Raw genomic sequence first — 25,391 nt, 5'->3', positions numbered from 1 at the left:
AAGATTGACAAGTTCCACAAGTTGGATAAGTTAGGTTTAGACAATAGCTCTCGAGATAGAGCACTCTCGTACCGTGATCATGATCATCAATATCAATGAAGCAGAATGTAGGCTTTTATCTCCACCGTGAGGGGCCGAACCTGGGTAAAACATCGCGTCTCTCATCACGCTCAACCCCTCTCAAGCTACCACATAGATGCGTTGGCCTCGCGACTAAGTCCTGACACTAAGGACATATGCCGTGACAATTCCGTGACAGTTGGCGCCTACCGTGGGGCTCGCGCATGATGGTGTTGAGTTCTTGGAGGGATCTTTTTTAGGGTTCGAGAAGTTTGTAATTTTCAGATGAACAGCAGATTGGAAAGGATCTACATCGTCTTAGTTCGTCAGTCGAGATCAGGAAAAGAAAAAAAATTGGGTCATCCGTGAGATGTTTACACGCCAGAGTCAGGGCTTCATCGACTTCAACTCCAGCAAGATCGTATCCGGCCAGTTCATCCGTTTTTGGCGTGTGCAAATTCCATCATCAGCAATGGTTGTGATTCTGATAGGAGACGTGCTGATATTTCATTGATTAAAGCATCAGATCAATCAAGGCATATATATACTGAGTACGGTCTTCAATGTCCGGTGGATCGAGGCATCAATCTCTAGCGAAAGTCGAAGGAGGAATTTTCTTTCGCATGATTAATCGATGCATGATCGGATCGATCTCCGGTTTCCAAAACTACAAGGCAAGGCTACGGCGCCGGGTCACACGCGACCGTCGCGAAGTCTCTAGTAGTCCAAAAAAAAGAAAGGGGTGGCCACGTCTTGAGGATGTGGACATGGACTGGTCAACCGCCCACGATGGATCGATTCGCCCTGTCTGGTCACTCCATCCTTGCGATGGAGCCACCTCGCCTCCAGGCGCAACCCTCGCCGGAGCGGCCTCACTACTAAGCCGCCTTCAAACTGAACCCGCTCGGATTCGCCTTCGCCGCCCCTGCTCGGACTTGCCTTCGCCACTTCGAGTCGGTTCCGCCCTCGTCGCAGCGCCTGACCTGCTTCCTGCTGCCGCCTTACCGTGACTCGCCTCACCGGCATCTTCTACGCCCGAGGCCGCTGCCGACTTACCTCGCGCTGGCACTGAACCGTCCGCGTTGACTGCGACTTCGCCTTCCTCTTACTTTCGCTCCTGTGGACCGTAACTCCGCGTTGAAACCGCCATCGCCGCCTTGCCAAGTCGCCGGCGCCCTTCTCGCAAACCGGCAGGGGAGCGTGTGGGTTCAGTCAACCAACTGCGCCTGCCGGTTCACAACCACGACCCGGAGAAGATGGGGTCATGAGCATGGACTTGAAGTCAAACCGCCCCGGTTCATCTCAGCCACGAGCCGCCCGGATCCATCGTCGGGTCAAGAGTTGCATATCGAGTCACCGGTCTTTGCCGGCCCTGCCCCGTCCCTGAGTCGCCTTTGCCGAGTCACCGGCAAGCTGCCCCCGGCCTCCGTAGCTGCCGCCCTGTCGGGTCACATCTGCCTGTGGCTGGCGCCGGTCCTCCCCTAATGCTTTGAGCTTCCCTGCCGGTTTGATCTTCAGTGAGCTACTACGCAGGCTCCGGTTGCCCATGCCCGGCCGCATCCTACGTTTATTTCCGTCGCCGCGGACAGTTTGAGTTGACGAAGCCACTGGAGCTATGGTACTGGGTGCCACTGATTCAGAGTTTTTTCCAAATGTACGGGCTCAATATACTGGATTTTAGGCCAAAGGAAATTTTCACCTAGACTTACCAAAGGATTAGTAGCGAAGACAGTGTGCTTTGCAGTTTTTTGGCCTAAGAATGCCATTGGAGATTGAGAAGGATGTCTCCAGGTCCACCTGAGAAGGTGTCATATCAGTGGGAGTATGTTGGATCGATCGACGTGTTGATTCCTTAGTCTGATGGAAAATTAGCAGTACTATTGCATGGCACAGCTCCCAAAGTTTGATGGAAAATTGCTCCCGTTAGAAGACAAAGGCACTAACACGCCAGTTAGTAGTGCTATTCAAAAGTTTTTCTACGGGCTCGCTTCAAAATTCTCAAAGACGCCAGAGCCAAAACTTCAAACATATGCTCCAACGGTTAAAAAAAAGAGGTGGAAGCAGTAAACTTCAGATCAATTGGAAACACGACGACGGGCATGGCTGGCTTGACATCCCAGGAAAAGATCAGGTGCTATCCACCTTATTTATTTTTTCAATATACTTTAAAGTTTCTTCGGGAACAATTGTCCTCCCTTTAAATATTTTTTGTTCCATGATCATGGCAGAGACGACAAGATCATCTGTCATTCAAATACATCAGGACAATTATTCACCGTCGAAGTGGAGTTATATCGCGGATATGGAGTGCATATCATCGTCATGTTGCACTAACATTTATCCATGCTGCCATGCTCAATGGAAGTGCTTGCGCTGCCGCCCTTGCGGTCTGGTCTACATCAACACACCGGGCCGCACATGTCTGCATGAGCTATTTATTGCATATGAGCAAGTCACAACTTGGGTAGCCCGATTTTCTTCCAACAAATTGGAGGCAAGTTACCATCAGCCGCCGTCTGCGCTGGATGGTTCAATGGACATGCACACAAATCGCTGCCACTACAGTTTGGTCAACTTCAAATAGCCAATTGGAAGGAACCATTGGCCGAGTTGCTGACACGGCTCATACGGGATCATTTATAACCCGCCGCAGTCACCTCAGCCTTCTGTGGATTTACATCGCGTTATCAACAACAATGATATATACCTTCTGCTATGGTCAAAGTACGGAGAATCTCAAGACAACTCCTTAAGTCATCTTAAGACTCAGGGGCTATGATGATATGACATGGCAAGTCTTGCCAGTTTCAGCAAATTCAAGTGCAATAGGATGTTGAAGGGAAACCAGGTCCCAGAGGCTACTGTTATATTGATGAAAATTTAAAGGCTGTCAGAAATATTCCGGCTCACAATGATGTTTCCGGTTTATAGTCCGGTTTAAGGGGAATCCCGTCTTCTACACAAAGCCGAAGCCCTTAGTATCTGGCTCAAATCCGGTTTAAAAATGTCCGGTTCAAAAAGGAATTAACTTCTCGCAAGTTCGAGTTGAAAGGCCATCAGAAAATTTCCGGCTAAAAATGAAGATTCCGGTTTAAAATTCGGTTCAAGGGGAAGATGTCTCCCACAAAGCTTTGAAGGTCTCCATATCCGGTTCAAGATCCCAGTTCAAGAAGAATTTATCTCTTGCAAAAAGTTAAAAATTACCAAAGAGGACCTGCTGCCATGATGCGCGGTTCAAACATGGGTATCCCGCCTTACTGGCCTGACATATTATTGATCACATGGGGGCTTCTGCTTCATAAAGCGGGGTCTCTGTTCTTTTACATCATGTGTGGTTACACGGAGTTGTTCTAAAGTGGCTTCCGGTTTACCCCTTGAGTTTGTTTTTCTAAAAGCATCGTGTTATATCACTTGGAGGACTGGTCGTGTCCGAACCAATACCATACCTCTTGATAGGCGAGAGCCACCAGATCACTTGGGGACTTGGTCACGTCTGAACCACTCATGCCTTTTGATCGGCCTAAGGCCACAGAATCACTTGGGGGCTTGGTCGAACCCGAACCATCGCCATGCCACTTGGTCGGCATAACTGCCACGGCTTCATTTGGGGACCTGGCTGACTAGAACCATAGTTACACCTAACGGGAGCTTGGTCGTGTTCGGCCATGGTAACGCCATTTGATCAGCTCAAATAAATCTTTTTTGCAAACGGTTTTGTCATTGCTTTTGCTTCGCACTTTTCTTTGAAAGATATTTCTTTCTTTTTATTGTGTTTTTTAAACCGACAAAGTTTTCAACCAATCAATTGACGGAACACAGTTCACGTCAATCCGGAGACTTTTCGCCCAGTTTGATCCTTGTGGTTAACATCCTCTTATGGAGTAACACGGTGTTTATCACAACCCGGCACGGTTTTATCATAAACTGGTACAATATGGAAGGAGTTATCAGTACTCAAGATTTGGGTTATCACCCTTACTACAAAAAGTTGGTAAAACCAACAATGTGATTCAATGTCACAGGTATGATATATTTCATATTTGATTATTCTAAATGCAGCCTTGGTTATAAACCCAGGTTATATGTTGGGCATCATGACCCGTCCGGCGGTAAACCACCAGGACACTTTAAACTTGTTGTATGCAGAAACAGGTTGAATAAAGCATGATTATAAATCACCGGTGTTTATTAAACCGGTAGTATGATTCGGTGTTTATTAAACCGGCCTGGCTTTGGACAATAAGTCGCCAGTATATATTTGGATTGCGCCATTGGAATCATGCACTTATAAATCATTGAGTTATATTATTCAAATAGCCAAACTTTGCTAAAATTTCATTATGATATTGAATGAATAAGGTTTTCATACCGGATAATATTATCTTGAATAGCCAACATGGCTAGATTTTTATTATTAAGGTTTTCAAAGTCGCTATAGCGCAATGTCTACTCTTTTATCAAAGGATATGATTTATTCTACAATGGAAGGAATAGTCCCGAGTCGCTGCGGGCTTACAACCCAGCACTTGGGGGCTATATTATTCAAATCGAGATTACATGCAAGTCTCATGTCGCTGCAAGCATGCATCATGACACTTGGGGGCTAATGCAAAGTCATTTTTACTAGTCTTATTGAAGACCTGAATCATCATATTATAATGAGCCGGCCCTTGGGGGCTACCAATTGCTCCTATCAACAATTCAAGGTACACAAGTTTTTGTCCATAATATTGAAGGATTCATTGCTCAGTTGGTAAAGCACAAAACTCTTAACCTTGTGGACGTGGGTTCAAGCCCTACGATGGAAGCTACATTATAAGATGTTATTTTCACTGAAGTATATATAAAGTCCCGGTTCAGTATTATCTTACTAAGCCGGCCCTTGGGGGCTACACATCACTGCTCAAGTCTACATGATTATATTTATAAAGTCCCTGCTAATTATTGCATAATGACCCGACCCTTGGGGGCTACACTGATTGAAGTTTTTATAAGCAATTGCAAGTTCCAGGTTGCTGCAAGCATGACAACTCGGCACTTGGGGACTACATATATGGAGTATTCAGTTTATATGATTGAGATGAACAAACCGGATTTCTTCAAGGTTGAAACACTTATTGGAGCAAGTCTTAAGTTATCATTATGTTCTCCTCTTAAGACTTGGGGGCTACAGGTATTATGCATATAAAGGAGGAACATCTTCATTTTATTAGTTTTGAGCAAATCAGGAAGATCAATTACATGACCCGGTGTCGACAACAATTATGACCCGGCGCCATCAATATTTATAAACCGGCCATTTTGGTAATATTAAACCGGCAAGTTTTACATCTTCAAACCGGCTGAATATCAGATAAGTATTTTCAGACCCATATTTCTTAAAATTGGCGCTTTGGGAGCTGAGTCAAAGGAGTTATTCTTCAAAATATTTCTCGGTGACAAACCAATGTCGGCAAATTGATTATGAAGCTGATCTGTTGACCCGGATTTCCCAGAAGGAGGAAATAACAAGGACTTAAGGATGATCAGGTACCGGTTTACAAAAATTCTTAACCCGGAGCATAACCTGTCAAATTTGTTCTTGTGTTTATTTTGCAGTATAAGTTTACCATGAATAAATCCAAGCTAAACTTGGGGACTAATGTCGGGGATATACCCCGCGGTGTAAACCGGCCGGAAGTTAACCCGGCCGGACTTGGCGGTTTATCTGAAGACCCCGCTAACACTTGGCGAGTTACTGGCGACCCGCCCTGACCTGGCGGTTTACAAGCAACCCACCTGGTCATTATAACTCACTGGTGATCCGGCGTGCGAGACAGACGGATGACAAGGCCCAAGGCCTAGAAGGCCGGTTCACGTTTAATGGCGGGCCGGTTTAAGAAGAAAGGCATGAGGAACGTTTATCTTACAAGGAGTTAAAACCCGGACTTGTATCCGGTTTGTATTAGAGATAGACTAGTCCTAATCCTAATAGGACTCCACATGTAAACCGCCCCTTCAACATATATAAGGAGGGGCAGGGCTCCTCAAAGGGAGAGAAGATTGACAAGTTCCACAAGTTGGATAAGTTAGGTTTAGACAATAGCTCTCGAGATAGAGCACTCTTGTACCGTGATCATGATCATCAATATCAATGAAGCAGGATGTAGGCTTTTACCTCCACCGTGAGGGGCCGAACCTGGGTAAAACATCGTGTCTCTCATCCCGCTCAACCCCTCTCAAGCTACCACATAGATGCGTTGGCCTCGCGACTAAGTCCTGACACTAAGGACATCTGTCGTGACAATTCCACGACATAATGCATCATCCCGTAACTAACTCATTAGTCACATTGCTTGCAAGGCTTATCATGATATGCATTACCGAGAGGGCCTAGAGATACCTCTCCGATATTCGGAGTGACAAGTCCTAATCTTGATCTATGCCAGCCCAACAAACACCTTCGGAGATACCTATAGAGCATCTTTATGATCACCCAGTTACGTTGTGACGTTTGATAGCACACAAGGCATTCCTCCGGTATTCGGGAGTTGCATAATCTCATAGTCAAAGGAATATGTATAAGTCATGAAGAAAGTAATATCAATAAAACTTAACAATCATTATGCTAAGCTAACGGATGGGTCTTGTCCATCACATTATTCTCCTAATGATGTGATCCCGTTCATCAAATCACAACACATATCTATGGTTAGGAAATTTAATCATCTTTGATTAACGAGCTAGTCTAATAGAGGCATACTAGGGACACTTTGTTTTGTCTATGTATTCACACATGTATCAAGTTTCTGGTTAATACAATTCTTGCATGAATAATAAACATTTATCATGATATAAGGAAATATAAATAACAACTTTATTATTGCCTCTAGGGCATATTTCCTTCAAAATATAGGAGCGTTAGGCCGATAGGAATGAATGTTGATCTTTGAACTTCATGTTGTTTATAATGCATAACAACAAGGAGGTTGTGCCGCCATTGGACAAGGGCAAGGAGGTCGTGCTGCCATTGGACAAGGGCAAGGTGGTCATGCCACTGTTGGAGGATGACGTGGTGGTGCAGGATCTCCCTAGCGCCAAGCGTATGAACTACAGGCACTACCACGACAAGGCAGGGCTAACCCACTTCTGTAAGGTGATCCTTACTCCGAAGTTGGAGAGCCTGCGTTTGCCTCTGGACTCCACGAAGCACTTCCTTGTCGTCTCTAAGGAGTTTAGGCTCAAGACGAACACCGACTGCGTCTGGAGGGTCACAGTCCAGGTGATCGACAGCAGGGTCACCCTTGGTCAGGGTCGGGCCCCCTTCGCCGCTGTTCACCAGATCAGGATTAGGTACATGGTGCCCTTCAAGTTGTTGACTCCCGACACCCTGAAGGTGATCGTCTTCAACGACGACGGTGTGGAGATGGTCACCAAGTGCAAGAAGCATGACGATGCCTTCGTCGTGACTGCCTAGAGAGCTCTTGTTGCCCGTTGCATGTTGTATGTTGCTTGTTAAGGTTTAAGACTATATTTTGTGGTCCGGTTTGGTTTAAAACTTATCCTACCATGTTAAAATTGTTTTAGTGTGTGGTTAATACTTTTATGTGTGCTCTATTCGTTATGTTTGCTCTAGTTTTGTCATTAGCTATCTATGTGTGCCTCTGGTAACCTCATCGCACCAAGGAGGAGGTTACCAGACAATTGTCTTGCATGTCTCATACCTCCGTTTAGTGATCCGATAATGATACAAATGATACAAATTAACCTACCAGTAATGTGCCACACAAATTCTATAATTTCTTTGCTAAAACCAGTAGCACATGCTTGATACAGTAGTAGTACTACGGATTGCGTATTTTCAACTGATTTGGCACCAAGCCCAGCAAGGACTCAATTAAGGAATATGCACCGGAGAGGTTCAGGCAAACCAAATCGAGCAGTACCTGAGTGTCTGTGTTTATCTATCGAAAAAGGTTTTTTCCTCACTTTATATACTCCCTTCGTTTCTTTTTACTCCGCATATAAAATTTGATCAAAGTCAAACTACACAAAATTTGACCAAATTTATATAAAAGAATATGAACATCCACAATACTAAAACTATATAGTATGAAAATACGTTTCATGATGCATCTGATAATATTGATTTTATATTGTTAATGTCTATATTTTTTTAACATAAAGTTTGTCAAACTCTACAAAGCTTGACTTTGACCAAACCTTATATGCGGACTAAAAAGAAGCAGAGAGAGTATAAAACAATGATCCTCAACAACCCGATACAAACACCCATCAACACTACACACGCACACACCAAATGTAGGGTACATAGACGCTGAGCGTAGCAACAAAAACCCTAGCGCTACAAGAGCAACCGGGACCCTCAACTGTGAACACGCCACCGTGAAGAGATGAAGCCATATACGACGAACCGTGGACTCCAAGTCGGCACCTTCAGAAAGGATACGACACCGGAGCGCCGCCACCTCCCGACCCGAGGATCAGAGTTTCCTCTAGAGCAACACGACGGGCAATGAAAGCCGCAACGACGCCTTCAAGACGGGAACGAGTTTCGCCGCCGCCGGTCCGCGAAGATAGAACAGGTTTTCACCCCGGCCAACACTCAACACCACACCCCCGCGACCATGCCGCCCACACGATCATGGCCACTAGGCAGCACCTAACCACGGGCTCTACCCATGAGCACTACGGAACCACCACCAGGGCAGCCGCCCCGATAGCCAAGACCTAGACACCACCTTACTCGAGACCCACCGCTATCCCAACCAAAGATGTGGGCGGAAAGGACCCACCTTTCGCACCCCCTGGGCTGCGCCCAACGCCTCCATCGACTCGTCCTGCTGCCGGGCGCGAGACAAGGTCAGTCATGCTACCGGACGCGAGACGAGGTCGGTCATGCTGTCGGGCGCGAGACGAGGTCAGTCCTGCTACCGAGCGCGACGAGTGATGGACCGTACCAGACGGAGGGCTGAACCTTCGATGACGGTAGCGACCCAATGACGAGGAAAGGGACCGAAGGTCGAAACGGGCCGCCTATAAACGAGCCGACGCCGGAAAACAAGCTACCGTCGCCGCAGCCGACCCGCCGAACTGCCGTGATACCGACACAGCTAATGGAAGCCGCCACGCCCAGAGGGCCGAGCCACCTCGCCGCCGCCGCCCATGGCTAGAGCAGCCGCCCCGCCGGGTCGCTGCCCCAACCCGCGCCGCCCGCCGAAGAAAAACACCAAATACGACTAGCACACATCCACCGCCACCAGCCCCAGCCCGCCTCCAGCCCCCAACTGAAACCATAGGAGAAGGGTGAGACCCAAACCACTGTGCCGCCACCTCCGCCAACAGACCACCACCGCGAAGATGACCGCCCGCAACCCGCACCCACCGCGTCTGGATCTGGCAGCCCGCCTTCACCACACCGCCTGTGCACCACTTGGGCGTGGCCCGTCACGCCGCCACCGCACCCGCGCGCCACCACCAGCGCCGATGCGACGCGGCGCAGTGGAGCCCCACGGAAGCGCGACTACCAGGTCCGGGGCTGTCGGCCTGCGTTGGCCACCCCACACGAAGAGACAAGAGGGGCCCCGCCACCGCCGGCGGCGACCGGGCTTCGCCCATCCCCGCCCTCTGGCGGCAGCGCAGTAGGAGGGGTGCGCTGGTGGCGGTGGTGTGGTCGCCCTCCCCGTCCTTGTGTTTACCTAGGGGAGTTTAGGAATTGGGGATGAGATGAATAAACTTGCGGATGAGCACTTGAGCAGAGGTTGTTGCTGCAGCCAGACCTACATAGACCTGCAGTGAGCAGTCGCGCCGTGCAACGGGCAGCAAGCGAGTGGGAGGACGCCGAGACACGATCAATACTAGAAGGAGGCGGATGATGGTTTGCTTCTTGTTTAATCTATATCTATATCTATATATATATATATATATATACCTACTATTAAAGCAAGGTGATATTCTTGGTTTCGTCCCGCTTCTGCTTTTATATTATGTGTGAAATACACGAGGTGGTACTAATTCGTCCGAAAATTGGGTTTCTGTCGTCCGTCGTCGGCGTTTTTGCACAAAAACCCCTCTGTTCCTAAGAAATCAACCCGCACTCCTATTCTATCTGAGAAAACGCTTCGTTTTTACGAGAACACCCCTGCGATCCTTAATTAGACTGGTTCACCATCGCGCCTTATCCATTTGCATTGTCCTCCGCCATGCACGCACCGCCCGCTTGCCGCCGGCGTCTACGCCGCAGGAGCGAAGGACGGGGTGATGCGTCCCGGCGGCCGTCCGCGTCGCCCGATACCAGGAATGGGGCGAGCCGTCGCGGCGGACGTGCGTTCGCGGCCATCTCCCTAAGACCAGGAATGGGGAATGGGCCGAGGCGTTGCCACGGAGGCCGGTAAGGCGGCCGGCGTGCTCTCTTGAGGCGTCGGACCAAGCACGGCAACACCGAGAGCGTCGCCGTGGGGTTCTTCAAGATGTTCAAGGTGGTGCCGATGCTCAACACTAGCACGGGCTGCAAGACGGCCATGCCCGTGCGCCCCCGCCGCCGCAGTCTGTTGGTCGCAGTTTCTGGGGGGCTGGGCGAGGCGGGGATGGAGGAGTACGGAGTGGGATGGATGGGGAAGGGGGGACCTGCTGGGCGAGGCCATGTGCGCCGGCGCGCGGGTGGTCGTGGTGGAGGCGGCCGCCGCCTTCGTCCTCCACCTCCTCCTAACGCGCATGCTCGCCGCGGGGTGGCGGTGGGGCCATGCTCCTTGCCCTCGCGCACCCGTACTCGCACTCGGCAGCGGGGCCATCCTTGCGGAGCACGCGTCGGCGGTGACGCTCTTCGGGCACCCCCGCAGCCGGCTGAGCCTGGCCATCCATGAGGACACGCGGGCGCCGACGGCGTTCCTCATCGAGATGCCCATGCTGGCGGCGGCGCTGCACAGGGGATGGCCACGGGACCTTGAAGCTGGCGCCGGAGAGCGACAGCCGCAGCGTGCGGCGACGGCTCCTGTCCAACGACGAGTGGCACGTGCTGCGGCTGCTGCGCGGCGTCTTCATGGGCGCCGGGGTGCTGCTGCTGCCGCCTGTTGACGGCTCCAACTACCCGACGGCGTCCTACTAATCCCGCTGGCTGCACCGTTGAAGCAATGATATCAGTGTGCGCATATGGAGTGAGAGAAGGGAGCAAGATGCAGATGCATCGGTGGAGACGAATGGATAATAAACTAGCGGTGGAGGACCCGTTTTCTTTTTGAGGCAAAGCGGTGGAGGACACGTGATGGCCTGATGGGTGTACGTGCCACCCTCTCAGCCCCAACTTTGTTTTTAACGTGTACGTGCTGCTGGCTCAGCCCCAACTTTGTTTTTAACGTACACGGGAGTTATAATATTTTCTTTGCGTTTGGGCCAGTGAAAAAAACATTGGAAATGTAATATAATCTTTCAAATAAAAGAAACCTTCCATTAAAAAGCTACGTAATAAAAATCATTAGAGTTTGAATCTTTTGATAATAAACTCTCAAAGAGTATCCAACGCCAACCCTTGAAATGCTTGCAACCGTCTGGGCCGCACGGCCGAACATGTTTACCATCTAACGCCGGCATGTATCGTTCCGTCGATCGGTCCGGACTTCTTATTTTTCGCAATCTGAAAACAAACTGGGGGCTTATCAGGCGTACGGATTGCTGCCATGCTCAATTATGACTGCCATGGCCCACCCTTGTCAATTCCACCAGAAGTGGTCAGCGCCGCTCCAGAGCACCATGCAGGCTCAGATCGACGACTCTCATTGGCACTCTAGCATTGAAGCGGCGCCGATCGCACTGACATCCCAATAGAGGACACAACCGATGACGAGTCGATGCCACCCTACTCGCTGGTCCATGTGGATATCATCATGGGTTAGGCCCATGCTCACTACACCGAAGCGGTATTGGCCGAGTGGGAGGCGGCTAGCAGTCTGACAGGCAGGCGGAGGTCGACGTTACGAACATCCCAATAGAGGATGCGACCAATGACGAGTCAATGCCACCCTCCTCTCTGGTCCATGTGGGTTTCACCATGGACTAAGCCCATGCCCACTTCACTGAAACGGTGTTGGCTGAGCGGGAGGCCTTGTTTGAATATATAACTATTTATTTTCTCCCCGTTGCAACGCACGGGCACATGTGCTAGTTCTTATTAATTGTTTTTTTAACGATTACTACTATTATTAGTCTATTGATTGATCTTCCAAGAGTCAAAGCGGCAAACTGCAGCTGGTTTATCCTCGCGTTTACCGTTGTGTTGCAGGACACGGACACCTTTTTTAATGGTGTTTTGCCGTGACGTAATTAAACATCCAAATCCACGATTAGCAACGTACCTCCGTCAATCTCAATCCGCAGCTGCATATTAATGCCATGAACGCAGGGTTGCAATACCACAATTACCCACCTGATCGAGTATCATCATCATAAACTCAGGGAGATATCCTCCAATCGCCGAAACAAAAGGCCGAGAGGATGAGCGGCGGTAGGCTGTCGCTACTGCTGGTCGTGTTAACGGCACTGATGACGTTGACGACGGTGAAGGCCGAGTACAATGTCGTGGACTACGGCGCGAGAACCGACGGCGCGGCGGACTCGGCGGGGGCGTTCCAGGCCGCGTGGGGCGCAGCGTGCAACGACACGGGGAGCTCCGGGTCCCGGCCGGTGCTGCGCGTGCCGGCGGGCAGGTTCCTGCTCAGCCGGGCCTACTTCAAGGGCCCCTGCCGGAGCGCCGGCGTGGTCGTGGCCATCGACCGCAACGGCACCGTCTTCGCACCGCCGACCGTGGACAGCAGGGCGTGGATCATGTTCCACCACGCCGACGGCCTGGCGCTCCGCGGTGGAACGTTGGACGGGCAGGGGCAGGAGTACTGGGCGTGCAAGAAGTCCGGCAGGTGCACCGGGCAGGGCCCCACGGTGAGTAATGACATGACGTTTTCTTGGTTTTCTCTTTGCAATGCGATTGGGTTCAGTTTCCTTGTGACGGACGCCTTGCGTACATGCACCTGCAGACGCTGGACATTAGCCAGTCCAAGGGCGTCAGCGTGAAGCAGCTAACGCTGCTCAACAGCAAGAACGTCCACATGGCCATCTTCGACTCCACCGGCGTGACGGTCCAGGGCGTCAGGATGGTCGCGCCGGCCAATAGCCCCAACACCGATGGCATCCACGCCCAGCTCTCCCGCCACGTGACCATCCTCAACACCACGTTCAGCACCGGCGACGACTGCGTCTCCCTGGGGCCCGGCACCTCCGACGTGCTCATCAGGGACATCAAGTGCGGCCCGGGCCACGGCATCAGGTGCCACCTTCAGTTGCCAGTTCATGCATCATCCATTATTATGTTTGCTTGTGATTTCGTTTGCGCAGCGTTTGATAGCATTGGTTTTGTGTTTGCGTTGGATGGACGGTGGCAGCATCGGGAGCATGGGAGGGCAGCCCGGCGAGGAGGGGGTGAGGAACGTGACGGTGGAGAGGGCGGTGCTGACGGGCACGACGAACGGCCTGCGGATCAAGACGTGGGGGATGCCCAACCCAGGCTCCGTCACGGGCGTCTCCTTCTCGCAGGTCACGATGCACGGCGTGGCGAACCCCATCCTCGTGGACCAGAACTACTGCCCCCGCAGCCGCAAAGTCGATTGCCCGGGCAAGGTACGTACCCTAAGAGATGCCACCATTGCGCAGCATCGATCTTCATCTCAAGCTCCGTACGCGTGAAGCCATCGGCTTCGACTGTATCACGAACTCTGTTGTTGTCTGTACATGCAGAGCTCGGGGGTGCAGATCAGCGACGTGTCGTACGAGGACATCGAGGGCACGTCGAGGACGCCCGTGGCCGTGAAGTTCGACTGCAGCGACACCAACCCCTGCAGCGGGATCAGGCTCGAGAACATCAGGCTGACGTATCGGCACAGGCGGCCGGCGCAGGCCAGGTGCCGGAACGCCGCCGGGTCCGTGTCCGGAGAGGTCACGCCGCCGAGCTGCTTCTGACGACCGAGCCGCCGGAGCGCCGTCCGGCCGTAGAAGCGTGCGCGTCTCCTCGATTCATTGGTTTCTGTAAATAATTCTCTTGCTTGATTGGTTCGTGAACTACTACTAACACCTTGCACAGTCGCGGGAGTGTGCAGTGCTACCAAATCCAAGGTTTTTTTGGAGGCGGGTAATGCTACCAAATCCATTAATCATTGCTTGGTGTATCTCAAAGCGATCCTTACATGTAGCCCAAAGTAGTGCTTAGTAATTTTAGCGGATTTGCTCATTCTCAATTGATTGAGAAATAGTTAAACCATAATTAACACAACAATTTCCCGTGGTTGTTCTTGTGGATTTTATTTTTGAATTTTCTGTTTGTTTTTTTGTTTTGAGATATCGAATCTTTGTGTAAAATCATACGGTTATAATTTGTAAGCGTAGAGGGGCGGCAAGAAGCAACCGGAATAGCAAGCTAGTTCTTCTAGTGCATTTCACAAATACCTTGTCTGCATGCAGAAATCTGAACCATATAATAAAATCCACAAACACCAAGCTATGTAATGTCCACCAACAACATACACGCGAGAGCAGCTCACAAAAACATCAATACCCCAACATAAACGTCAATGTATCAAAAAATTCACGCATGTCATGCCTCCAATATCAACCCAATCAAACTATACTGGAACAACATGTCCGAATAGCAAACAAGCACTTAAAAAGTAACCAATATGACAAAAGAAACACCAAATCAAAGGATAGACAGCGAGCAACCCTCCACTGTAGCGATGAATCAAGTACAAGGCAGAGGCTCCAAATCTTCAATTTTAACACTCAAATTTGGATATATTTGTAGATCAAAAGGCCTCACTTCTCTCCCTACTCTAGAAACTCAATCGAGAATAGAAAAACTCCAAATCTCTATTCCCGAGCTTGGGAAGACAGCTTTGCCGAAAGCCACCTCAACTTGCTAGTACTCCCTCCGGTCCTTTTTACTCTGCATATTAGGTTTGTCCGAAGTCAATCTCATCCAACTTTGACCAAGTTTATATAAAAAATTATAGACATTCACATAACAACACCAATATCATTACATTCATCTTGGAATATATTTTCATACTATATTTATTAGATATTATAGATGCTAATAATTTCTAATATAAATTTGGTCAAACTTAGCAAAGTTTGACTTTCGGCAAATCCCATGTGCTCTACTCCAGCCTACAATATGTCTATCTGTTGTTCTGTAATGACCAAAATGGCTTCCAATGATGAAATAAGAGATGCACATTATCATATAACTTGATTGATATGTTTAACTAATTGAATTAGCATATCCGTTGAAATAAAGGAATGCAGCCCGGGCGAGTGTCGTCAAAAAATTAATTATGCTTAATTTAGCCAAAATCTTTTCAAAACCTTAGTATCTAAAACACCATGATTAGTTTGGGTGCAATGTATATTTAAAACTGTGGTAATGTAGAACCTCCATATTCAGTGTTGGCAATGAATAGTCCAGTCTGCCAAAACTAGTTTGGTTTATAAAAAGAGGCCAATACCTCTTTTTAAGATGCTGCGGAAAAAATACCTAAGGCATAAAGGTTTAAAAACTGTTATTTTAGAAAAAAATACTTTTTTTGCGAACCAACTTGTGGTTGGATGGTTAGAGGGACTGTGGTATCCCCAGCCCACCAGGGTTCAAATTCTGGTGCTCGACTTCGTAAATTTCAAGATGATATGCCGGTTTAGTCTTTCGGAGATGCTCATATGGGTAGGGTGTGCGTGTGTGCGTTCATTGAGGTGAGTGTATGCGCGTGTATATGAGCGCTTGTGTCGTACTGATGTTAAAAAAAATACTCTTTTTCAAATACCTAAGGAAAACGTCGGCACGGAAATACTTTAAAGGGTCCGTCTATGTTACATCTAGATGTGAGATAATATCTCACATCTAAGTATAGTGTCAGCATTATCTTATTATTTTATTGTTTGTCTTGTTTGTTTGATTTAGTTTCTCAAAGCCTCCCAAAAAAAACATCTCGCCCCGCACGTCCCACCATATGTGTATCTAATAGCTAGCTAGTTGTGCACAATGCATGTGCGATGGCTGTAGCCTATGCATTGCTCGATGTACATGATGCAGTGCTCGATGTAGCTTATGCGTCCGGTAGCAAACTTTTACAAGTACGTCTCTGATCGCTAGCTTCTAATAGGCTAACAAGGATTTGTTGTTGTTTTTCTGCGTCATCACTTTTTTTTCGTTTTTTCACAAAAAATATTATTCATGAATTTACATAAATGCTTTCAAATTAGAATTTTTTTAATGAATAAAAAATTGTTTTAATATACGGTGAACAATCTTTTAACATACGATGACCATCTTCTGAATATACACTAACTTTTTGTACTATAAATTGAACATTTTTAATATACAGTGAGCTTTTTTATATATGATGAATTTTGCTAATTATACACAATGACCATTTCTTTAATATGCACTTAACATTTTTTAGTACACACTTAACCTCTTTTAATATACGATGAACTTTTTTAATATATGGTGAAAATTTTTCTAATATGCACTAAATTATTTTAAAACTCATACTGAACAATTGATTGTACACTCAATAAATGTTCACGAAGTAGAAAAATATTCATGATATTCAAAATTTGTTCACAGATTAAAAAAATGTTCGCCGATTCACAAACTATGTTCACAAATTTCCGAAATATTCATATTTTGAAACAGATTTAGAAATTATAAAAAAGGTAAGGAAATGAAGAAAAAACAAGAAGAATTTTAAGAAACAAATAATGGTCCCTATTACAAGTCGAGAGTGGACGTGCAACTAGAAGAAAAAAATAATGGGCCTAGTTACGAGTCGAGGTTGGACTTACAACTGGAACAAGTACACGAAACTACGATGCCCATTGTGAATCGTGGGTGAATTTGCAGCTGGGATGGATACAAACAAACCAGTTGTGAGTGAGAGATTGGACTTGTAACTGGGACAATAACAAAACCATGACCCAAGTTACGAGTCAAGGGTGAACTTGCAACTGGGATGAAAACAAACTATGTCGTAGTTGAGACTCGAGGATGGACTTACAACCGGGATAACTACACAAATACTATGATGCTAGCTGCAAGTCAAGGGTGCACTTGCAACTGGCAAAACAAATGACCCAGTTGCGAGTCAGAGGGTGGACTTGCAACAGGGACAACAACAAAAGTATAGGCCCAATTGCGAAGCGAGGGTGGACTTGCAACTGAGATAACTAGAAAACTACGAGTCAAGTTGCGAGTCAAGGGCGGACTTGCAATTGGGATGAAACAAACAACATGCCTAGTTGCAAGTCAAGAGTGGATTTACAACTGAGACAACTACACAAAACTACGATGTCTGTTGTGAATTGAGGGTGGACTTGCGACCGGGATAAAAACAAATTTCCCAGTTGCGGGTCAGAGATTGGACTTGCAACTAGGACAACGACAAAATCATGCCCAAGTTGCGAGTCGAGGTGGACTTGCAACTGGTATGCAAACAAACAACGGCCTAGTTGTGAGTCGAGCATTGACTTTAACCGGAACAACACAAAATTACGATGCCAGTTGCGAGTTGAGGGTGCACTGTAATTAGCAAAACAAAAGGCCTAGCTGTGAGTCGGAGGAACAAGGACAACAAGAAAACTATGGGCTGAGTTGCGAGTCGAGAGTGGACTTGCAACTGGGACAACTACAAAACTGCACCCCCAGTTGCGAGTCAAGGGTGTACTTGCAACTGGGATGAAACAAACAATGGCCTAGCTGCGAGTCAAGGGCAGACTTGCAATTGGGAACTACACAAAACTACTGTGCGAGTTGTGAGCCGAGGGTGTACTTGCATTTGGGAACAAAACAAACGGCCCAGTTGCGAGTCAAAGGCTGGACTTGCAACTGGGACAACAACAAAACCATGCTGAAGTTGCGAGTCGAGGCTGGACTTGCAACTAGGATGAAAACAAACTATGGTCTAGTTGCAAGTTGAGGACGTACTTGCAATGGGGACAACTACACAATACTATGATGCCATCTACGAGTCGAGGGTGCATGACAAAACAAACAACCGAGTTGTGAGTCGGAGGGTGGACTTGCAACAGTGACAACAACAAAACTATCGGCCTAGTTGCGATTCAGGAGTGGAACTGCAACAGAGACAATTACAAAACTACAAGCCCAGTCGCGAGTCAAGGGTGGACTTGCAACTGGGATGAAACAAAGAATAGGGCTAGTTGCAAGTCAAGGGTGGACTTGTAACTGGGACAACTACACAAAACTATGATACTATTTGCGAATCAAGGGTGGACTTGCATCTGGGACAAATGACAGACTACAAGCCCAGTTGCGAGTCGAGCGTGGATTTGCAACTGGGATAAAAACAAAACACATGCTCAGTTGCAAGTCGATGGTGGGCTTGCAACTGGGACAATTACGAGCTAGTTGCGAGTCAAGGGCGGACTTGCAACTGGCACAACTATGAATCTGCGAGCCCAGTTGCGATTAATGGGTCAAATTGCAATTGGGTTGAAACAAACCACGAGCCCAATTGCGAGTCAAGGGTGGACTTGCAATTATAATGAAAAACAAAAACATAGGCTCCAGTTGCGAGTCAAGGGTTGACTGTCAACTCAGACAACTATGAACCTAGTTGCGGTTAGAGGGTGGACTTGCAAGTGTGAAAACTACGAGCCCCGTGGCGAGTCGAGGATCGACTTGCACCTGGGACAACTATGAAACTATGATCCCAGTAGCGAGTCAAGGGTCGACTTGCAACTAGGATGAGACAAATTACATGCCCAGCTGCGTGTTAATGATGAACCTGCAACTGGGACAACTACGAGCCCAGTTGCGAGTCAAGGGTGGACTTGCAACTGGGACAACTATGAAACTACAAGCCCAATTGCGAGTTAAGGGTCGACTTGCAATTGGGATAAAACAAGTTATGAGCTAGTTGCAATCAAAAGGTAGACTTGCAAATAGTATGAAAAACAAAACACATGCTCTAGTTTGTGAGTAGAGAGCGGGCTTGCAACTTGGACAACTACAAGCCCAATTGTGAGTCGAGGGGGCTTGCACTTGGGACAACTACAAAACTATGAGCTTGTTGCGAATCAAGGGTTGACTTGCAACTGGGATAAACAAGTTATGGGCCTAGTTGCGAGTCAAGGGTGGACTTGCAGCTGGGATGAAAAACAAAAACACATGCTCTAGTTGCGGGTTGAGGGTGGGCTTGCAAGTCTGACCACTATGTGCCCAGTTGCTAGTCGAGGGTGGACTTGCACCTGGGACAACTACGAAACTACGAGCTCAGTTGTGAGTCAAGGGCCTACTTGCAACTAGGATGAGATAAACTACACGCCCAGTTGTGTGTCAATGGTGGACCTGCAACTTGGATAAAAAATAAAAACACATGCTCCAGTAAGGAGTCGAGGGTGGACTTGTATCTGGGACAACTACGAAACTACGAGCCAGTTGTGAGTCGAGGGTGGACTTGCACCTGGAACAACTACGAAACTATGAGCCCGGTTGCGAGTCTAGGGTCTACTTGCAACTAGGATGAGACAAACTACACGCCCAATTGTGTGTCAATGATGGACCTGCAACTTGGATGAAAAATAAAAACACATGCTCCAGCAAGGAGTCAAGGGTAGACTTGTATTTGGGATAACTAGGAAACTATGAGCCCAGTTGCGAGTCAAAGGTTGACTTGCAACTAGGATGAAACAAACTACAGTCCTAGTCGCGTGTCAATGGTGGACCTACAACTGGGATGAGAAACAAATACACATGCTCCAGCAGTGAGTCGAGGATGGACTTGCACCTGGGACAACTATGAAACTACGATCCTAGTTGCTAGTTAATGGTCGACTTGTAACTAGAATGAAACAAACTACATGCCAGTCACATGTCAAGGATGGACCTATAACTAGGATGGAAAATAAATAACAGGGGTCAAAGGTCGGTTAATGAGAAGATGGGGGATAAGCTTCATGATCGAGACCCCCAAATGATGACATATATGGGCCCATGTGAAAATAAATGCGGGATCATGATGACACAAAACAGACGAGACAAGAGGGCGCACGACAAAATAGAATAAGTTGACAGATGCGTGCATGATCGAGTTTGTGCGAACATTAAAGCAAACAAATCAAACAATTATAGACATCAATGAGCTAAAACTCATCTAGATTAGATTTAGCAAATCTGAAAACAAAAAATCTAGTTACACTCCTATCTAGATACACGATCAAAACCAAAAAATAAAAGAAAACTGTGAATAGAAGGACACGTTGCCTTGCACAAAAAAACCATACACAAAACATAATAACGGCCCGCTGAAAAATGTCATATCGGGTCTCACTGCTTCACGAGGACAAACAGACAACACAGCGCAAAGACAAAGAACATCACTCAGAATCATGTGTATCTAATGATATACGAGTTAGATGAAACATTGTTAACCCTCATTTAGATGATAATTAGCAAACCGATCCGAAACGGGACCCCAGACCACATTACAAAAACGGCCAACAAAAGACGCACACACGAACAAGTCAACAAGCACCAAACACACGACGCGACACAGCGCATGCCAAAATAACCCACAATCAAGATTTGTAAGACATTTTAAGCGAACATATGACAGAGTAAAACCAAGTTCATTAACTTTAAACGGATAAAAATAAAAAATGGAAAAGATAAAAATATAAAATATAAATAAAACAAAAAAATCACGAATTTAATATAATTCATGCTTTAAAACAAATAATGAAATAGAAAAAAGGAAAATAAAACAGAAACGAAAAAAAAATACTGGGAATCAAATGGGAGCGTACAAGAAAATGAACTAGGACAAGGTGTAACACAGACTTGTGAATGGAAATGGAAAAAGGAACGGAACCTCGCACTAGCAACGATCCAGCATAGACCTGCTTGTGAAAACCAACAAGACCTCGCACTAGTAACGAGCACACAGGCAGCAAGCGAGACAACGCACTAGCAACGACCTGACAGGGAGACAACGCGCCGCGAGCGAGCACGACAACTAGACCATCACGTTATGCACAAATATTAAAGACAGATAATCTAACGGTTCTGGATTTAGATGTGAGATAGCTATTTCACATCTAGATGTGAAATAGCAAACCTGTTAAAAAAAACGTTGGTACGGTTCGAACCTGGTCTGATTGTTCACTTGGAAGAAAAAGGAATATCCGTTTATCCATACACATTCCTTTCGTTACGTGCGCTAGCCAAGCCACGTGCATGCATGATGCATGTACGGTTCAGAACCCCAACCGATCTGGCTGGCGATGGTCAAGATCCATGCGAGAGAAATTCCAATCCAATCCAATCCAGACGAAGCTAGCTAGGATGGATGCGCATCATGCTCCTGCAGCGGGGATTTTGCTGGGTTCGCTGACTCCGCCCGACGTCGATGCCGGCGCCGCCGCCGATCCTCCCGAGAGCTGCCTTCTTGACAGCAAGCCCTTCTTCGGCGAGCGCACAAACGCCACCACCGCCAGGTACCACACCACCGACCCGAACGACAAACACCGCGCCATGGCCATCCAGGCCACCTTGCGACTAAGTGTTTTTTACCGGAACCGGTACCTACTGATGTGACATCCATCGTTGACGTTGTTTTAGAGATTCGAACCATTTTTTTAATGTATAAGAGACAGAATTGAAAATACATAGAATACATGTGGGTCCTTTGCATGCTTTTGTCAGGAGAGAGAGAAAATATTCATAAAAGACCGGTTGCATGCATGATAAAATATTCCCTATCTCCCCATCAAAAGACTACCTTTTAATTTCATTGTGAAATTTTGGATGATAGATATCTTTTGAATGAAAACTCCAATTTTGAATATTTTTATATATTTGAATTCATTGCGAGAAGATCTTCAAAATAAGATCAATTATGGATACATTTGAACTAGTTTCAATTTCACTGATCTCACAAAACATATTTCACTCAAATTGGCAAACAAATTTCACTCATCTCCAAAAACCATTTCAGTCAATTCAAAATAACAATTCACTCATTTAAAAAAATACGAACTCACTCATTTCAATTGACAGATTTCATGCATTTAATTTTTTTTATTTCACCCATATCTTTAAGCTGATTTCATTCCTTCCAAAAACCGATTTACTTGTTTCATATAACATTCACTGCTTTAAAAAACACGCATGTTTAAAAACTGATTTCACTCATTTTAAGAATATAATTTCACTTATTTAAAAATATAATTTCACTCAAAAACTAACTTCACTCGCTACATTCATTTATGAATATAATTTCACTTATTCCAAAAACTTGCTTCAATCATTAAGAGACCGATTTCACTCGTTTTGCAAGGAAAATTATTTCAATCATTTGAAAATTTTGATTTCAATTATTTCTAAAAAGCATTCGCTTCATTAAACAGATTACACTCATCATAAAAATCAGTTTCAAACATTGAAATAGATAATTTCACATGACAATCAATATATTTCTTTTTTTTCAAGAATCTCATTTCTCACATTCACTAATTTCAGAAAACACATTTCACTCACTCAATTAAAAAACTATATTCAACTTGTTTAAAAAAATGATTAACCTAATTATGAAAGATAGGTTTCACTCATTTCACTAGTTCCAGAAAAACACATTACATTCACTAAGTTGAAATAACAATTTCACTTGTTTCAAAGATAGATTTCACTTATTTTTTAAACTGATTGGAAATAATCACCTTAATATTTTTTAAATAACTAGTTTCATATTTTTTAAATAACAAGTTTCACATATTTTGCACTGAAATATGTTTCATATACATGAAAAACAAAAAACATTTCAAAAAAATGGTTTCACTCAATTCAAAGAACTTATTTCACTTTATTTCAGAAAACTGATTTCACTCATTTGAAACGTTGAAACTTAATCATGTTTAAATGTATTCAAGATTGATCTTGTTCTAAAGGTCTTGGCGCCATGAGTTCAAATATATAAAATATTTCTAAAATGGGATTATAGTTTTAATGATATGAATGAATGAAATTGCTAAGGAGAAAATAAAAGGCAGGATTAGAGTAGTGGGGACAGACATAAAAGTTACTGCATGCATGCGTACTTTACATTGGGAATAGTTTTTATTCTATTATTGACAGAGACCCACTTATCTGACACAGATTGAACTATTAACAGAGATACATGAGATAGTTACCTCAATACAAAATGCTATACACATGCACTGGGCCCCTAATGCACGAATCACAAAGTAAATATATGGTGGATGGTCCACCGGTAGCTCCCGGCTCTCGTCGCCCGCCCGCCCCGCGTCTCCTACGTGCTCGCCTGGGCCACCGGCACCCACTTCACCGAGGAGACTCTCGTCCTCTCCGCCCACGGCGGCCTCGTCCTCCTCACCATGGCCGTACGCATGAAGGTATGGCCGTTCCCAGAATACTACATCTAACAGCCCGGCGGCGCCGCCTGTGCCGCTCCGTCGCTCTATCTGATCCCGCAACCGAGCGGCACGCGCTTGGTCATCGAAATCTGTGCGGTCGGCCTCCTGTCTCATGGCGGCGGCGGAGCCTACCACGTCGCTGCACTAGCCATGCCGGAGAATGGAGAGTTCGACCTCTACGTCTTCAGCTCCGAGACGCGAGCCTGGACAGTCAAGAAGCCCGTCTTATCGTCACTGATAGACGAAGCCGTCGACTTTGGCGACTACACACCGGGCAAAGCGATCGTGGTTGGCGGTGGCGGCGCCATGGCGTTCATCGACGTGTGGGACGGCATCCTTTTCTGCAGCAACGTCCTTGACGGCGGCGAACACCCTGAGCTCCACTATATCCGGCTGCCATCTGCAGATCTCCCCCGGCCGGGCATCGACTACTGGCCGCAACCTCGCGACATCGCATTTGACTTGTCGGGCGACACAATCCGCATCAGGTTCGTCGAGGTGGTCTGCCCCTCCTCCTCCCCGGGTTGGTCCGTTTCCACCTGGACCACCACCACCACGGGCACGAGCCCTTGGCAGCAACTGGATGCCTGGCAAAAGGACTCCGTGCTCTATGATTATGAACTTTCAGTGGCCGACGGCGTCGACATTGACGCGCTGCTGCGGCCTGAGGCTTTGGAGTTGGACGACGAGCCGGCTTTTGGTCACCTCTTCGTGGATATGCCCATGTTGAGCTTGCACGAAAACAAGGTCGTCTGCCTCTTGGCCAAGCACCATCTTCCAGACAGTGAAGTGTGGGCGGTTGCTGTTGACATGGAGACGAAGAGGATAAAAGGAGTCAATCTTCTTCGGGGCGGAAGATGCACAAGGCTATTCTACAGCACCATCTCCGGCCATCTCAGTATGCATGACTGCTGCAGGTTCAGGTGAAAAGGCCACGAGCGCAGCCGTCAACTCTAGTGCTCCATGTGTTTTTTCTCTCCGGATTGCATGCCAGAGTCTTTGTTTGTGAGCAATGCTACACCTAGGTAAAGTTACGTATAGATTTTACGTAACAGGCAACGTGTAGGATTGGGATTGGACGGAAGAGTGTGGCAGGGACCATACGGGTGAAAATCAGCAGGGCGATAGATTTGTTAGGTAGGTTACGTAACGAGGTAAATACATCGGGAGTCTTCAAACTTGCACGCGACGGTCAGTTTACGGTCACATATCCCGTACATGTGCGTATCCGATGCTTGGCTGCCTGCTGTCAGCAACAGATGGCGCTCAGCGCGGCGTATTTTTGCACAAAACCCCATAGCCTTTTTTATTTGTGAAAAATTAACAACTGCTGGGTCCCACTTATCAGTATATAGCGAAATTTAAATACGAAGAAGTGTGTCGCCCAGTCTAGAACACACGCCTAAGGCGAGGACACAATCCGGCCAAGCCACTCCAACCCAATCCTGTGGATGTTTATATAGTATAACTTTGCTTTACTGTACTATAACGAAGGAGCTCGTGTGGCAGAAACGGGTTCCATTTTGTGCGGCCTATTTTGCATCTGCTCTCCTTTTTTTTACAGATTAATAGATATGTAGTATGTAAATTATAATCTCAATAATAAAATGAATTTCAAATATTGTTCATTTATTATTTTAAAATAATATTTATGAATTGTAAAAGATATTTGCATAATTATAATACAAATATTTTTTACATATTCATAATTGTAAAAACATTGTTTTCAAAATTTGTAGAATAACTTTAATAATAATAATAATAATTTTAAAAATAGTAATAATTAAAAAATGTATGTATAGTTGCACCTGTTCGTTTTTTTGAAATTTTTGAAACAGAAAACTTTG

At 46.5% G+C, this 25,391-nt stretch overlaps 1 protein-coding gene and 1 pseudogene across 1 annotated transcript; both read left to right on the top strand.

Annotated features, from left to right (window-relative positions):
* Positions 1–10,701: 10,701 nt before the first annotated feature.
* LOC123083891 (uncharacterized) lies at positions 10,702–11,414 on the top strand (annotated as a pseudogene).
* A 1,016-nt stretch (positions 11,415–12,430) lies between these two features.
* On the top strand, positions 12,431–14,308 carry LOC123082233 (polygalacturonase-like). The gene is made up of 4 exons (XM_044504604.1): positions 12,431–12,987; positions 13,083–13,372; positions 13,488–13,722; positions 13,840–14,308. The coding sequence occupies exons 1-4, from the start codon at positions 12,547–12,549 to the stop codon at positions 14,059–14,061; spliced, it is 1,188 nt and encodes a 395-aa protein (XP_044360539.1). The 5' UTR covers positions 12,431–12,546; the 3' UTR covers positions 14,062–14,308.
* The last annotated feature ends 11,083 nt before the right edge of the window (positions 14,309–25,391 follow it).

The sequence above is a fragment of the Triticum aestivum genome, chromosome 4A, assembly GCF_018294505.1.
Source record: "Triticum aestivum cultivar Chinese Spring chromosome 4A, IWGSC CS RefSeq v2.1, whole genome shotgun sequence".
Classification (NCBI taxonomy): Eukaryota; Viridiplantae; Streptophyta; class Magnoliopsida; order Poales; family Poaceae; genus Triticum; species Triticum aestivum.
Note: the sequence above shows the minus strand (reverse complement) of the source record. Positions and strands in the feature narration are given on the sequence as shown.